Below are 16350 nucleotides of genomic sequence, written 5' to 3'. Positions count from 1 at the left end.
GTATATGTGCTTTCTTGAGCAGGGGGACCTTGCGGGCACTGCAGGATTTCAGTCCTTCACGGTGTAGTGTGTTACCAACTGTTTTCTTGGTGACTATGGTCCCAACTGCCTTGAGATCATTGACAAGATCCTCCCGTGTAGTTCTGGGTTGATTCGTCACCGTTCTCATGATCATTGCAACTCCACGAGGTGAGATCTTGCATGGAGCCCAGGCCGAGGGAGATTGACAGTTCTTTTGTGTTTCTTCCATTTGCGAATAATCACACCAACTGTTATCACCTTCTCACCAAACTGTTTGGCGATGGTCTTGTAGCCCCATTCCAGCCTTGTGTAGGTCTCCAATCTTGTCCCTGACATCCTTGGAGAGCTCTTTGGTCTTGGCCATGGTGGAGAGTTTGGAATCTGATTGATTGCTTCTGTGATCAGGTATCTTTTATACAGGTATCTTTTATACAGGTGTAATAAAGGTCGTAGAAGCGACTTCTGGAATCCGGTCTTTATTCGTCTTTCATTACAACACTCCTTCACGCTGCTGACAGACAGCGTGAGAGGGATAGAAAGAGAGAGACGCGCAGAGTCACGTGGCAGCCTGGACCCCCGCTCCCGCGTGGCCCCTTCCCTTCGTTCGTTCCAGTTCTGACTATGTGTTGTTCGTCTCCACCCCTATTTAATACTCGGGTCACGTGGTACCTTTCCACCAATCCTGGTTAGCCTCTATGGAATCTTCCAGACTCCACCGTAGGCTCCCGGGACCACGCCCCTGACTCGTCTCCCCATTGGCTGTGGCTAAAGCCAGCAGAACCAATCCTCTACTTACAGCTGTCACCTTTCTATTACGTCAGGGCCACGCCCCGAGGCTTCCCCCCATTGGCTATGGACCAGGACCGGCAGAGCCAATCATCATGACGAGTTGTTATCCGCCAGCGACCCGGATATAACCTCACATTACATCACTCTCCTCCCCCCCCGGTGTAAAAAGTCAGCCGTCTCGGCTGGGAAAGGAGTGACAGCCCGAATCCCTTTGAATAAATCTTAGGGCGTCTAAGACGCATTAACAAGGTAAGGGGTAGTAGGCGTCAACGCGCCGAGGAATTTAAAACATTAAAACAACCGACATACATTAGGGCGCCCCTGTAGCGCAGTAACACCAGGGTGACAGACCGCAAGGAAAGCAGTATTCGCGAAATTGGAGAGACTTCGACCGCGTACGCGACGCCGGACCCTCTCCTCCCTTCGCGCGTGGTTGCCTCGCCGACTGTTCAGCAGAAGGTGGTTGCCGTGGAGAAGAAGAATTTTCAGTTTCCTTTGTATCTGGGACAGGCACCGTTAGAGGTGGAACGTCCGGGGTCTCGTCGTCCTTCAAAACCTGTTCATCTGTGGGGGGTATAACACAGCCCCGCTGGGGATCAATCAGCAAGGCAAGTGGCAGATTCGGCACGGCAGACCTCGGCAGGTCAACAAGTGGAGATGAAGGGCCAGCACGCGGGTCAACATAGGGCTTGAGCCACAACGAATGGACATACCAACGACGTTGGCCGTACTGGATGCGAACACTCTGGGGATTCCGAATGTCCACCAGCCTCACAGGCCCCCGCCAAGGCTTGTCCAGTTTAGGGGATGTACCCACTGGCACCTGAGGGCAATGGAGCCATGCCATATCGCCCACCGACCAAGGCATGTCAGTTCGCGATCGACGCGCATACCTCTCGTTCCTTGCCTGCGTACGGGCCGTCGCACATCTGGGTTACGGAGGAGCCTCTCGCTCCTCCGTAACCCGTTTAAGCGAGTCCCGCACGTGGTCAGGCAAGGAAGGGGACGGTTGTTTCCTTGCTGCACCAAGTTGCACATCAATTCTCACGGCCATACATCAGGAAAAATTACGAATATCCTGTGGACGCGTGCGGAACCATGCGGTATGCCGCCAGGACGCCCGGTATGTGCAAGTCCCAATCGGTTTGATTTTTCACTCACCGTGTGACAAAGCATGGCCGAAAGTGTGCGGTTAAATCGTTCCACCATGCCATCCGTTTGCGGATGGTAAGGGAAAGTGCAGATTTCTTTGTACCCAAAGCAGAGCACACTTCTTTGATCAATTTGGAAAAGTTACGTCCTTGATCTGTGAGCAGCCCTTCGGGTGCTCCTTTATCCATGACATATCCATTCAAGAAAGCCTAGGTGATGGATGAGGCTGTTTGGTCAGGCAAAGGCCAGGCCATAGGCCAGCGAGAAAAATATTCGACCCCGACCAAAAGATATTTATTTTTGCCACAGAATTCGACGGGGACAACAGCACACCCGTCGCACCATCCGCAGCTTCCAATCGCTTCTGGTAACGCAGTGGAATAAGCATTTGTGAGCCTGATGGTACTTCTACCGTGACAGTAACAATCGCGTAAACAGCGTTTCCTGGGGGCGAACGGCCCAGCAGGGACGGCAGGAACGACATTCTACAGCCCCCTGGCATTTCCAAGCAACCTTGGTCGACGAGTATTTTAACGGGCATGCGGCGAAGGAAATCGGTGCCCAATAGGCATGAGACGGCCAATGAACTTGAGATCAAAACTGGTCCCTCCGCGGTGATATTCACTATAGCAATGCGCACATCTACTCGCCCCAAAATACCCATGCTACCCCCATTTGCAGCAATGCACGCGTCGTTAGCCGGTCGAATCCGCGGCGTAGGAATGGACAGATGAAAAATAACATCGGAAGTGATGGTAGCAGACATGCCTGTGTCCACCAAAATACGGACATCGACCCCATTGATGGTACCCCGTACCATCGAGGACCCCGACGCGGCTACCACCCTACAGGCCAATTTCTTCCATTGTGTAACCGAGTGCGGCATCGACACAGGTGACCCACAATTCCCTTCCGGAGTGCAAACATGCGTGCAAGTGGATGGGTGATGTGTCAAGACCTGCCGGGTGTCCGATATGTGCCGACTTGCCCGAGGGTGCCATGGATCCGCGTCCGGTGAAGGAGATGGAAGTCGGCCCGACGGGAGCTGAGGAGGTTGAAGTCGGCAGCGGCAATCCCGGGCGAAATGGCCTCGTCGGCCACACTTAAAGCACGTGGCCGCCGCCGCCCGGCGGTCGTTCGCCCAGGTCCCCGCTCGTGGTCGTCCGGCCCCATCACGCTGCTCGCGTGGCCGGCGTTTCGGGACCCAGCGATGAACAGCAGCCATCACCTCATCATCGCTGGAGTCGTTGGAGCTGTGGACCACCCGACGTGGAGACCACCCTAACGGTGGCCCGTCTATCTCAGGATCCCCCGTCCATGCAGCCATCTGATCCCAGCGTTTGAGGTTGAACTTGGCGTCCAAGCAGCGCGCCGCCCATCGAGACATAAGCGGTTCGTGGACACACACCGGTAATGAGATGTTAAGTTCCTGGGCTAACTCTATCATTCTGGAAAGGATGAGAGGATCCAAGAGATCGGCTGACGAATCGGGGTAGGCGGCCATGGCAAGCGCTAACAGCGCCCCTCGGTAAGCCAAGGGCGATTCTTCTGCTCCTCGACGACGTTGCATAAATTTCCTGGTAGCCACCATCAGCGGCTCGTAGAACTCCGCCATTTCCGTGAAAGCGTCACGCAGCGTCTTCTTCTTACTCGCCGGGATGGATCGGAAGACTCCAAAGGAGACATCATCCAACAGCGTGGGCAGAGCCTCCAGCGCCTCTGCCTCCGTCCATCGCACCGACCGAAAGGCTGACTCGAACTGCCACGTGAACACGCTCCAGTCACCCCCGGCGACAAATTCTTTAATATGAGGAAAGGCGATGGCCGCGGTGAATGTCCGAGGCCTCGAGCGTCTCCGATCCCACTCTCCGCGCAATACGCGGCTCCGTCAAGATGGCGTCCGGCAGCCGGGTGGCAGCGGCCCCACCCAAGATGGCGTCCGGCGGCTGCGTGGCAGCAACCCCGCCCAAGATGGCATCCGGCGGCTCAGTTGCAGCAGCCCCGCCCAAGATGGAGGCCTCTCCCTCCGCGGCAGGAGTAATGGCGGACGTCGTTTCCCGCTGAAAATCTTGATCATTGGCCCTTGGGTGAATTCCACGCGGCCCGCCCGAGGGCCGCTGATGACGCGACCGCCGTTACAAGATTTAGCAGGATCGCACGGAGCGATTCTATCTGCTCCGCCAGCCGACGCCACCCCTCGTCCGCAGCAGGAGACGTTGTTTCGCCGGCCTGTCGGGGAGAGCAGCAGACGGAGGTAGAGGACCCGCAGCTCCCACCAGCTCGTCCTCGTCCACCTCAACATCTTCCTCCGACGGAGGGTCCGGTGGGTTTCTCTTCTTGAGGTGCTTGAACATTTTGTAAGAATCGTCCAAACGGTCGCAATAGACACTTCTGTCACCAATGTAATAAAGGTCGTTGAAGCCACTTCTGGAATCCGGTCTTTATTCGTCTTTCATTACAACACTCCTTCACGCTGCTGACAGACAGCGTGAGAGGGATAGAAAGAGAGAGACGCGCGCAGCCACGTGGCAGCCTGGACCCCCGCTCCTGCGTGGCCCCTTCCCTTCGTTCGTTCCAGTTCTGACTACGTGTTGTTCGTTTCCACCCCTATTTAATACCCGGGTCACGTGGTACCTTTCCACCAATCCTGGTTAGCCTCTATGGAATCTTCCAGACTCCACCGTAGGCTCCCGGGATCACGCCCCTGACTCGTCTCCCCATTGGATGTGGCTAAAGCCAGCAGAACCAATCCTCTATTTACAGCTGTCACCTTTCCAGAGCCACGCCCCTAGGCTTCCCCCCATTGGCTATGGACCAGGACCGACAGAGCCAATCATCGTGACGAGTTGTGATCTGTCAGCGACCCGGATATAACCTCACATTACACAGGTAATACGCTGAGATTAGGAGCACTCCCTTTAAGAGTGTGCTCCTAATCTCAGCTCGTTACCTGTATAAAAGACACCTGGGAGCCAGAAATCTTTGTGATTGAGAGGGGTTCAAATACTTATTTCCCTCATTAAAATGCAAATCAATTTATAACAATTTTGTCATGCGTTTTTCTGGATTTTTTTGTTGTTATTCTGTCTCTCACTGTTCAAATAAACCTACCATTAAAATTATAGACTGATCATTTCTTTTTCAGTGGGCAAACGTACAAAATCAGCAGGGGATCAAATACTTTTTTCCCTCACTGTATGAGCAGTTACTTTCCATTGTCAATGCAGACATATTCACAAACATAAACGGCTTAAAAACTTACACGTTTACATGACAACATATGACCAACATATCACCAGTTACTTGCGATTGTCAATCGAGACATTCACAATCATCAACACGTGAAAAGCTCTACGTTACAATAATAAGATATTCACTACATATTAAGTTACTTTACATTCTATTCTATGTAAAGTAAATAAATAACACGATCTGACCCAAAAATAACCTATATGAATAATATTGGTCGCGAAAGCATACGTGTTAAACTTTACATTCTCAATGCAGACATTCCAAAAATATACGGCTTAAAACCTTTACGTTCAAATTACAACATATTAACAAGATATGAACACTTACTTCCCATTGTGAATAGACATATTTGCTCAAAAATAGTATGCGCGCCCCACGCTTTTATTTAGTCAGTTACAACAAGAGTATATGAAACATATATAATGCAAAGTACTTGAACAGAAAATATTTATTTTTTACTTTTTAGTACATTTCATAAGTGCGTGTTTAAAAAAAAGTTTAAAAATATATATTTGATCTGTTATTTATCCACCAGTTTTCTTGTTTTTAATTAAACACATCAGAGTTTTGACGTTTATCCTTGCTCTGTGTTATTAGACGAAAGTGTGCAGAGAAATGCACAGTGAGGCCGAGACAGGTCCCATTAGGTTCCTTATTTTAAAGAAAACTACGAATTGTTCTCTTGAGGAAGATGGTACCTACATTTCTAAGCTGACAGTTCGTGTCGCACAAACATATGCAGTCACATGAATACAAGGACATTGCTCATATTCATACCACGCAATCGATCTGTCCAGACATCCCATATTCTATACGTGACCCTGATACACGCAACTTGCTACATCGAGACTCACAATCGGTTGATGGGTAATCATTCGTTCATAATGCTAAATGTTTTCAATGCCATCAGATTTACAGAATCCGAAGAACCAGAAGTATATTTTCCGAGCAAACCCCATTGAGCAGAGATTTGTTTTAAGGGCAACTCGGGCCAGTAAGTAACATCAAAGCATTCCACACAATTACAGATAAAACAAAGAAATGTAATAATAGTAATTACGTTGTAAAATAGCATTCACACCTAAACGTTGGTGATTTTAATAAGAGAGTCAGTTTGAATGAGGACAGAAGATGGCCGGATGGAGATTCCAAGAGACAAAACTTCTTAGGTGGTTCCCAAGGCTTTGGGGTAACGTTAAATGAAAGGTAATCTCTGAGTGGTTGACGCCAAAAGCTGCACGTATTGTTGTAATAAGAGATGCCTGTAAATAAGGTGACCTCATTGGGAATTATTTCAGACCTTTCCAGACCCCACTTCAAACGTGCTGGGCCCTCAATCTGCTTTGCTAAAAAAACTTCGAAGATAAATTTGCCCCTTGAGAGCCTGAACAGACTTTTAAGGCAAGTGTGGCAGCGAGCACCGATGAAGGCCGGCACGGTACACGAGGGGGTGGGTGGCCAGCACCATGCCCGTCCACCTTTGTCTTCCCAGTGGTGTTTAGGCACCACACCAGGTACTCATTTGAGGCTGAGTTGATCTAGGGGAGGCCTAGGACCAATTCAGATAATTGTCACCGATGTCGAACGTGAACGGGAATCAAACTCGGGTTCCCGCGCTCGTAAGGCAGCACGCTAACCGCTGCACGATCCCTCCGCCAAAAACTCCACCCACACCTCCACATCCACAACCTTCTGGGGATTACCTCGCCCTGCCTCAGAGTCCGAATGCTCCTCCTGCTTGACGCTGCCTCCATTCACCTGGAGGTCGGGGCCTGGAGTTGAGTCTTCATCTTCGTATTTCACCTTCACTTTTTCACATTCCACCTTCACCTTGTCACATTCCACCTTCACCTCTTCAGATTCCCCCTTCACTTCTTCACATTCCACCTTCACCTCTTCACATTCCCCCTTCACTTCTTCCCATTCAACCTTCACTGCTGGCCACGTTGCTAAACTCGGGTTGTCTTTTGGGTCTTGTTGCATGCGAGATGGGCTCGATTCCACCTCCTTCTCCACATGGATCTTCTCATGCCTATTTCGGTCGTCTGACCGTGCGAATAACTTCCCACACACAGTGCACTTGAAGGGCTTCTTGCCTGTGTGTTGTCTCTGGTGATGATTCTTAAGATATCTTGACTGTGTAAATGCTTTACCACACACAGTGCACTTGAAGGGCTTCTCGCCTGTGTGTTTTCTCTGGTGACTGTTAAGAGATGCTGACCGTGTAAACACTTTACCACACACAGTGCACTTGAAGGGCTTCTCACCTGTGTGTGTTCTCTGGTGAATGTTAAGGGATCCTGACCGTGTAAACGCTTTACCACAAACAGTGCACTTGAAGGGATTGGCGCCAGTGTGTGTTATCTGGTGAATTTGGAGATGTGATGAGCGTTTAAATGTCTTCTCACACAAAGTGCACTTGAAGGGCTTATCGCTTGAGTGTGTTTTCTGATGTGTCACAAAATTTCCTGAACCTGCAAATGCCTTTCCACACACAGTGCATTTAAAGGGTTTTTCACCTGTGTGTGTTTTCTGGTGAGCATGACGAGATGCTGAACGTGTAAACGCTTTACTACAGACAGTGCACTTAAAGGGCTTCTCTCCTGTGTGTTGTCTCTGGTGAGTTCTAAGTTGTGATGAACGTCGAAATACCTTCTCGCATACAGTACACTTGAAGGCCTTCTTGGCCATGTGTAATTTGTGGTACAAATTAATGTGTCCAGTGTGGCTCATGTCGTATGGACACTGCTCGCATTGATTCCTTCTACCACTGGGCTGTCTTGAGTCTCTGCTTCATGTCATTCAACCTACACATTACACACAAAATATACACAGTACACCCAGGGGACATGAGATGCACACATTACATACAATATACACAGATTATACACCTACACCTAGTATTATTCACGATGTACTTACAAAAAAATCAACAGACTACCTGCTGGATCTCCTCACTGTTTCGAAGAACAAATGTGACCTAAGGTCTTCGCTCATTTACCAGCTTTACATTCCTTATTGCCGTACAAATACTGAAGGAAGGGTCTTTTCCATTGATGCCCCGAGGGTCTCGAATGCTATCGCCAATAAACTGCAACTTGGATCACTACCTGTGAGATCTTCACTCAAAACTGCTCTAAAGTAGTTGTACACCCCTAGCTGCCACTGCTATTCAGAATAGCCTGAAATCAAATGTATCATTCCGGATGACCGCTACAAAGTATGATCTTGAGTTTTGATTATAGTGTGCTGATCTTTAAAGGTGTATTGAAATTTTTCGATTCTGCTACTGATACTCCTGCTGTTATGCAACCAACTATGGCTGCAAAGTTTGGTCGTACATGTTACAGTGAGGGAAAAAAGTATTTGATCCCATGCTGATTTTGTACGTTTGCCCACTGACAAAGAAATGATCAGTCTATAATGGTAGGTTTATTTGAACAGTGAGAGACAGAATAACAACAAAAAAATCCAGAAAAACGCATGTCAAAAATGTTAGAAATTGATTTGCATTTTAATGGGGGAAATAAGTATTTGACCCCTCTGCAAAACATGACTTAGTACTTGGTGGCAAAACCCTTGTTGGCAATCACAGATGTCAGACGTTTCTTGTAGTTGGCCACCATGTTTGCACACATCTCAGGAGGGATTTTGTACCACTCCTCTTTGCAGATCTTCTCCAAGTCATTAAGGTTTCGAGGATGACATTTGGCAACTCGAACCTTCAGCTCCCTCCACAGATTTTCTATGGGATTAAGGTCTGGAGACTTGCTAGGCCACTCCAGGACCTTAATGTGCTTCTTCTTGAGCCACTCCTTTGTTGCCTTGGCCGTGTTTTTTTGGTCATTGTCATGCTGGAATACCCATCCACGACCCATTTTCAATGCCCTGGCTGAGGGAAGGAGGTTCTCACCCAAGATGTGACGGTATAAGGCCCCTTCCATCATCCCTTTGATGCGGTGAAGTTGTCCTGTCCCCTTAGCAGAAAAACACCCCCAAAGCATAATGTTTCCACCTCCATGTTTGACGGTGGGGATGGTGTTCTTGGGGTCATAGGCAGCATTCCTCCTCCAAACACGGCGAATTGAGAATTGGTCTCATCTGACCACAACACTTTCACCCAGTTGTCCTCTGAATCATTCTGTTCATTGGCAAAACTTCAGACGGGCATGTATATGTGCTTTCTTGAGCAGGGGGGCCTTGCGGGCGCTGCAGGATTTCAGTCCTTCACGGCGTAGTGTGTTACCAACTGTTTTCTTAGTGACTATGGTCCCAGCTGCCTTGAGATCATTGACAAGATCCTCCCGTGTAGTTCTGGGCTGATTCCTCACCGTTCTCATGATCATTGCAACTTCACGAGGTGAGATCTTGCATGGAGCCCCAGGCCGAGGGAGATTGACAGTTCTTTTGTGTTTCTTCCATTTGCGAATAATCGCACCAACTGTTGTCACCTTCCCACCAAGCTGCTTGGTGATGGTCTTGTAGCCCATTCCAGCCTTAAATTTCGATTTAAAGCTTTCGTGACTGCACGGATTCATCTTCTTGGTTCTTTCGGTAAAGTCACGTAGAAGGGAAATAATAAAATAATACAAATAAAACATAATAAAATAATTCTCACGACGTTTCGGCCACAACGCAAGCAGTCGTCCTCAGGTGAAGAACAGGTCTGTCGAGAAGACAGCGTCTGAATGAAACACCCCAGGCTTGGAGCGTATATTTAAGCTGGGTTGGAGGGGGAAGAGCGCCTTGACAAAAGAATTTGCATATCAAGAGGAATTTAGCATATTTATGGGAAATGCAGATATGGGATTAGTACTACTTGTGAAATGCGTAGGAGGTGGGCGGGGGGGTTTCAAAGTCATATTATGCCCGTGCATTATGCAGGATTAGCAGCATCAAAGGGAGGGGATAGGGGTAGCATTAATAAAGGGAAGGAATGTTAATAGTACGTAGCTGCAGTAACTAAACCACTACATAGTATCATCAGTATACTAAATATACTCTCCAATAAGCTGAGCTACTAACAGTAAGTAATACATTACAATTCTATGACGCAAAAAATATAATATGCTTCCAGCTAAACTTTTTTCTCTTACATCACAAGGGTCTACCCCGTACTATATACTGCCATAGACAAAACCAACATGGTAGCCAGATGGCTTGCAGAGAACTGTCTTGGAGAAGTCAATGTCATGTGAGCCCACTGAATTGTAGCAGTGATCTGCCACGGCTGAGGTGTAGACGCCAGGGTACTGTATGTCTGGAACCACATCTTTTACAGACAGGACCAGATCACGGATTTTATGTACTGTGTTGAATCGGACCTGGATCTTGTGTTTAATCTTACAATGTATAGTCAAAGGTATAGGGTGGTGTATAGTAATACAGTATATAATTTAATGTTGGTTTTGTCTATGGCAGTATATAGTACAGAGTAGACCAGTGTGATGTAAGAGAAAAAAGTTTAGCTGGAAGCATATTATATTTTTTGCGACATAGAATTGTAATGTATTACTTACTGTTCGTAGCTCAGCTTATGGGAGAGTATATTTAGTATACTGATACTATGTAGTTTATACTTCAGTTTTTTTTTTTACGTGGTGGTTTAGTTACTGCAGCTACATACTATTAACATTCCTTCCCTTTATTAATGCTACCCCTATCCCCTCCCTTTGATGCTGCTAATCCTGCATAATGCACTGGCATAATATGACTTTGAAACCCCCCGCCCACCTCCTACGCATTTCACAAGTAGTACTAATCCCATATCTGCATTTCCCATAAATATGCTAAATTCCTCTTGATATGCAAATTATTTTGTCAAGGCGCTCTTCCCCCTCCAACCCAGCTGAAATATACGCTCCAAGCCTGGGGTGTTTCATTCAGACGCTGTCTTCTCGACAGACCTGTTCTTCACCTGAGGACGGCTGCTTGCGTTGTGGCCGAAACGTCGTGAGAATTATTTTATTATGTTTTATTTTTATTATTTTATTATTTCCCTTCTACGTGACTTTACCGAAAGAACCAAGAAGATCATTCCAGCCTTATATAGGTCTACAATATTGTCCCTGATATCCTTGGAGAGCTCTTTGGTCTTGGCCATGGTGGAGAGTTTGGAATCTGATTGATTGATTGCTTCTGTGAACAGGTGTCTTTTATACAGGTAACGAGCTGAGATTAGGAACACACTCTTAAAGGGAGCCAGAAATCTTTCTGATTTAGAGGGGGTCAAATACTTATTTCCCTCATTAAAATGCAAATCAATTTATAACATTTTTGACGTGCGTTTTTCTGGATTTTGTTGTTGTTATTCTGTCTCTCACTGTTCAAATAAACCTACCATTACAATTATAGACTAATCATTTATTTGTCAGTGGGCAAACGTACAAAATAAGCAGGGGATCAAATACTTTTTTCCCTCACTGTATGTATATCGTTTATTTTTAAATTTGAATCAGTTCCTATGATCACTGTTACATTGTTTTTATAGCTCTATTTTGGTGATTTAGAAAACTTTTGGTTTAGCCATGTTTGTTTGTTGTAGCACAGAGTTAGCCTGATAACTTTAATCTAAATTGTCTCATGGTTGTTTTTGTTTCACTGGGATTTTTGCACACAGCGTTGAAATACGGTGCTTTTTCTTGAAGACTTTGCTGTTTTTTCCAGGATTTTTCTGTTGCATGTAGTCACTTTAAGATGTTTCTTGTTCATGTTTTAGTTTTTTTGCGGTTGCACCTGAGTCAAGAGTCGCATGGCTCACAGGGTTATACCTAATAAATGAAACTAAATGAAATGAAACACCCAGCCGAACAGATACTTAGGCATGCGGTGACTGGGAATGCGGGCGACATAACCCAGCCAATGCAGACTCACTTGCCAGGAGAGCTCACAGATTTTTTTTTAAACCATTAAATATTTTTATCACACCAGGTAAAGCACACTGAGCAATATATCGCTTTTTCAGAAATGACCTGGCCACAAATGATAGCTCAACGAAGTGGCTTATCATCACGTGGAAATGTTTAGCAGCCAAATATTCTAAAAGTATATTTCTAAATGTCAGGGTCCGGATTGAACCTACGACCTCCTGTATACCAGGCGATGTAGCTAACATCTCGCCATTGTGGCACCACTGATGGGACTTTGTCCAGATCTTGCAATTATCCCTGAACAACTTACACAAACCAGTGTGGTTAAACCCAGGATGGATCGTAGACAGGCTAGCCTGAATATTACAAACTGGTGCAGATGTTCAGTTAGAGGGGGCTCCAAATTTTGCAAGGGAAGGCATGACTGTATCCGAGAAGACCTGAAGCTTCATGTGGAGCGACAGGCGAGGTAGCTGCCATGCAGAATTATGCAGTCGATTAAGTGAAAATGCTGTCCGACTGATTCAGAGTAAAACCTCTGCTGTCAAACCGGTGCTGGACATAAGCACACTGCCCAGGTATGGGAAACTCTCCAACCTCTCATCAACTGTTACATCACCAATGGGGAGCTGAGGGGGTGGAGTCTTTGATGACACAAAATACCCAGGCAGGTGCTTAGTTTTGGTGGGGCTGATGGTAAGACCCCACCTCTTTGTGACACACTCCAGGTTCAGGAGCAGCGCCTCCAACTCCTCCTCTGAGTGAGCAGCAATCACCAGATCATCAGCAAACATAAGGGGCCGTCCATAAATGACGTCACACACCTAGGGGGGGGAGGAGGGTCAGACATTTGTGACGATGTGTGACAAGGGGGGGGGGGTTTGAGAAATGTGATGCGACGTCAAATGCGCAACTTTAAATAAATATAAACAAGCGAATTGTTATAACACTAATTTTGATTAATTTTCATTATTAACTATTTGATTATTTAAATTTACTAAGGTCACCTTTTATTTATTCCATGAAGGAGCATTTTGCTTCTTCATGGTAGAATGGAGAAGCATACATTTTGTAAATATTTTGAATGATTGTTATTAAAAAAAGTATTTGTAATGATTCTACCAGGGCTTTTCATTCTGTGGAATGAATATGTGATTGTTATAATTGTACTCTCCATTTTGCTTCATTCTACAAAGTTTCAAGTATTTTCTATACTTATAATTACTTTTAATATTTTATAATTATAATAGAATTTCAATATAATATTCTGAACATTTGCAGTTTTAGTTAAGCGTTGAATATTTTCAAGTGAATTTTATGCTAAATTTCAGCTCTCCAACGGTTCCTTTTTAATACGTATTTATCCTACAACATCAGAGTGCAGCGCCACATTAAATACGCACTACAGTGACAATAGTTTAAAGTGATTTGAAGCATGTTTTTTGTTCAAAACGGAAATATTGTTTTGGGGGGGGGGGCAGAGCTTCGTGACGTCATATTTGAGGGGGGTCTGACTTTTTGTGACGCTATGTGACGAGGGGGGGGAGGGGGGTAAATAATCGGCCAAAATCGCGTGACGTCATTTATGGATGGCCCCTAACATGGCTGATGACCAATAAGGAGCCATCCCTCGACTGCACCCGGGCATCGATCACATGCAGTACACCCAGTAGCAACACATACATATTACACACAAAATATATATATATACACACATACACACACCAATAACCTATTTGACACTGTTGTGACATCACCACGTGCTTGTGCCAGGCACTGTGCACTTTAAGGCCATGTGAACTGTTGAACACCTGCTGGCTGGTCACAAGACAGACCCAGATACAATGGGTTGACTGAGATAATTGGCAGATGCATCACCTGTGTCCTCTACTGTGCCAGCTCGATGTGTTTTAGCCACCCGGCGCTCCTCTCATTTGTAGAGAGCGTCGCTCCTCTGCCCTCCGTTGTTGCTGGAGGGCGACTGCCTCCAAGTGTCCAGTAGCGTCCTTCACGAGCCTCCTCCTCCAGAGGCCGATCTTGACACCCCTGGTACCAGTCGTGAGCAAATTCACTCAGCTTCACATCCTCCTGTATCACATCACTCACACATCGTCCTGTATAATATCATCTCATCTTTAGCCCATGACACACCCGTTTAGGCTCCTGTATATAACTTAACAAAAGCTGCTTGGGCATGCAGTGGCTGGGCATACGGGGCACATGACCCAGCCGACGCAGCCTCGCCTGTTGGAGGAGTTCACCGATGGGACTGTCCAGATCTTTCAAGGATTTGCGAGCTCCTCACATAAAGCAGCCTGCTTCAATCTAGGCGAGATCGAAGGCAGCGGCGGTAGTAACGTGGGCAGCAGTAGCAGCTGTTAAAAGTTATCACTTATGGCCTACAAGAACCTTGATCCGTCCCTGCAGCAACCACCACTACTACGAGCACTAAAACCACAACCAAAACAACAACCACAACTTCGACCACGACAACTACAACCACCACAACTACGAGCACCAAAATTACGACCACCAAAATTACGACCACCACAACTACGACCACCACAACTACGACCACCACAACTACGACCACAACAACTACATCCACCACAACTACGACCACCACAACTACGACCACAACTACGACCACCACAACTACAACCACCACAACTACCACAAAAACTACGACCACCATAACCACCACAACAACCACGACCACCACAACTACAAACACCACAACCACCACAAAAAACTACGACTACCACAACTACGACCACCACAACAACCACGACCACAACAACTACGACCACCACAACATAACCACCACAACTACGACAACAACTAGGACCACCACAACACAACTACGACCACCACAACCACCACAACTACGACCACAACTACTACAACCACCACAACTACGATCACAACTACGACCACAACAACACAACCACCACATCCACGACCACCGCCACAACAACACAACCACCACCACAACACAACCACCACAACAACACAACCACCACAACAACACAACCACCACAACAACACAACCACCACCACAACCACCACAACACAACCACCACAACACAACCACCACAACTACGATGTCAGCACCTCCGCTCAGAGACCCACGGAGACGACTCACCAGCGTCACTTCCTGGTTCAGGGGTCGTCTCGTGACGTCATCGAGCGCGAGACGGGCTCAGGGGATGAGTGGGTCGGGGGGGAAGATGGGGAGGGGCGGGGAAAGAGGGGCGGGGGGGAGAGGGCGGGGCGTATCAAGCGCGTGCATTGTGTGGGCAACAAAGAAGGAGGAGTTTTAACTTTGGAGCTTTCGTGACTGCAGGAATTATTCTTTGGTTCTTTCGGTAAAGTCACGTATAAAGAAAAAATAATAAATTAAATAATAACATACGACGTTTCGATTGCAACACAAGCAATCATCATCAGGTATAATGAAATAGTGACATAAAATCTAACCAGAAAACTATAGACAGCGGCGGAAATTTTCACACTTAAATTCTAACTTAGCAATCTTTGAAATACGTAATCGACCAGGCTATGCGTTAATTGTGTGTTGACCGACTCTCTGTGTCGTTTTACATAACATTTCGATACTTTGCTAGGTTATTTAATTTTAGTGTGTCTCTTTCTCCCTCTAAGCCTGCGTACTTCTCAACGCGTCTCCTCGTACTCATTGACATGTAAATTTTGTCTCTAACCCCTCCCTCTCGCTGCCTCCGCCCCCCTCTGTCTATTTAAGGCCACCCCACAGAGACGATCACCCCTCTCTGTACATGTGTTGCTCGCTCTATGTATCTTGGTGATATCTGTCTGCTTATATGTCTGTCTATAGTTTTCTGGTTAGATTTTATGTCACTATTTCATTATACCTGATGATGATTGCTTGTGTTGCAATCGAAACGTCGTATGTTATTATTTAATTTATTATTTTTTCTTTATACGTGACTTTACCGAAAGAACCAAATAATAATTCCTGCAGTCACGAAAGCTCCAAAGTTAAGATTGAACCACTTCTACGGGGAAGTTCTAAGTTTAACTTTTTTCTCTCTCTCTGGGTTTTTATTCTCTCTCTCTGCCTGTTTATTTAGTGTAATTTTTTCTGTCTACACTCGGTTTTTGTCGTTCTTAGGTTCTGCTTTGTCTCCGTTCCTCTTGTTTTTATGTTTTGTCTTTCTTTGAAATTTTCACACTTAAATTCTAACTTAGCAATCTTTGAAATACGTAATCGACCAGGCTATGCGTT

General features: G+C 46.4%; 1 protein-coding gene across 6 annotated transcripts; it reads right to left on the bottom strand.

Moving 5' to 3' along the window:
* Nucleotides 1-481: 481 nt before the first annotated feature.
* LOC144738332 (uncharacterized) lies at nt 482-15311 on the bottom strand. 6 transcript variants are annotated; one of them, XM_078621373.1, is made up of 4 exons: nt 15229-15311; nt 13962-14129; nt 12792-12907; nt 482-8021 (listed from the first exon to the last, which is right to left on the bottom strand). In XM_078621373.1, the coding sequence occupies exon 4, from the start codon at nt 7945-7947 to the stop codon at nt 6847-6849; it is 1101 nt and encodes a 366-aa protein (XP_078477499.1). In that variant the 5' UTR covers nt 7948-8021; nt 12792-12907; nt 13962-14129; nt 15229-15311; the 3' UTR covers nt 482-6846. The 6 variants fall into 6 exon arrangements, with proteins under 6 accessions (XP_078477499.1, XP_078477497.1, XP_078477498.1 ...); XM_078621371.1 differs by having other exon boundaries at nt 13962-14171; nt 15229-15247; XM_078621372.1 differs by having other exon boundaries at nt 15198-15233.
* Between the last annotated feature and the right edge of the window lie 1039 nt (nt 15312-16350).

This window comes from Lampetra planeri, chromosome 81 (genome assembly GCF_965212315.1).
Source record: "Lampetra planeri chromosome 81, kcLamPlan1.2.h2, whole genome shotgun sequence".
In the NCBI taxonomy this organism is placed as follows: domain Eukaryota; kingdom Metazoa; phylum Chordata; class Hyperoartia; order Petromyzontiformes; family Petromyzontidae; genus Lampetra; species Lampetra planeri.
The sequence above is the reverse complement of the archived record's forward strand: the minus strand, read 5'-3'. Positions and strand labels throughout refer to the sequence as shown.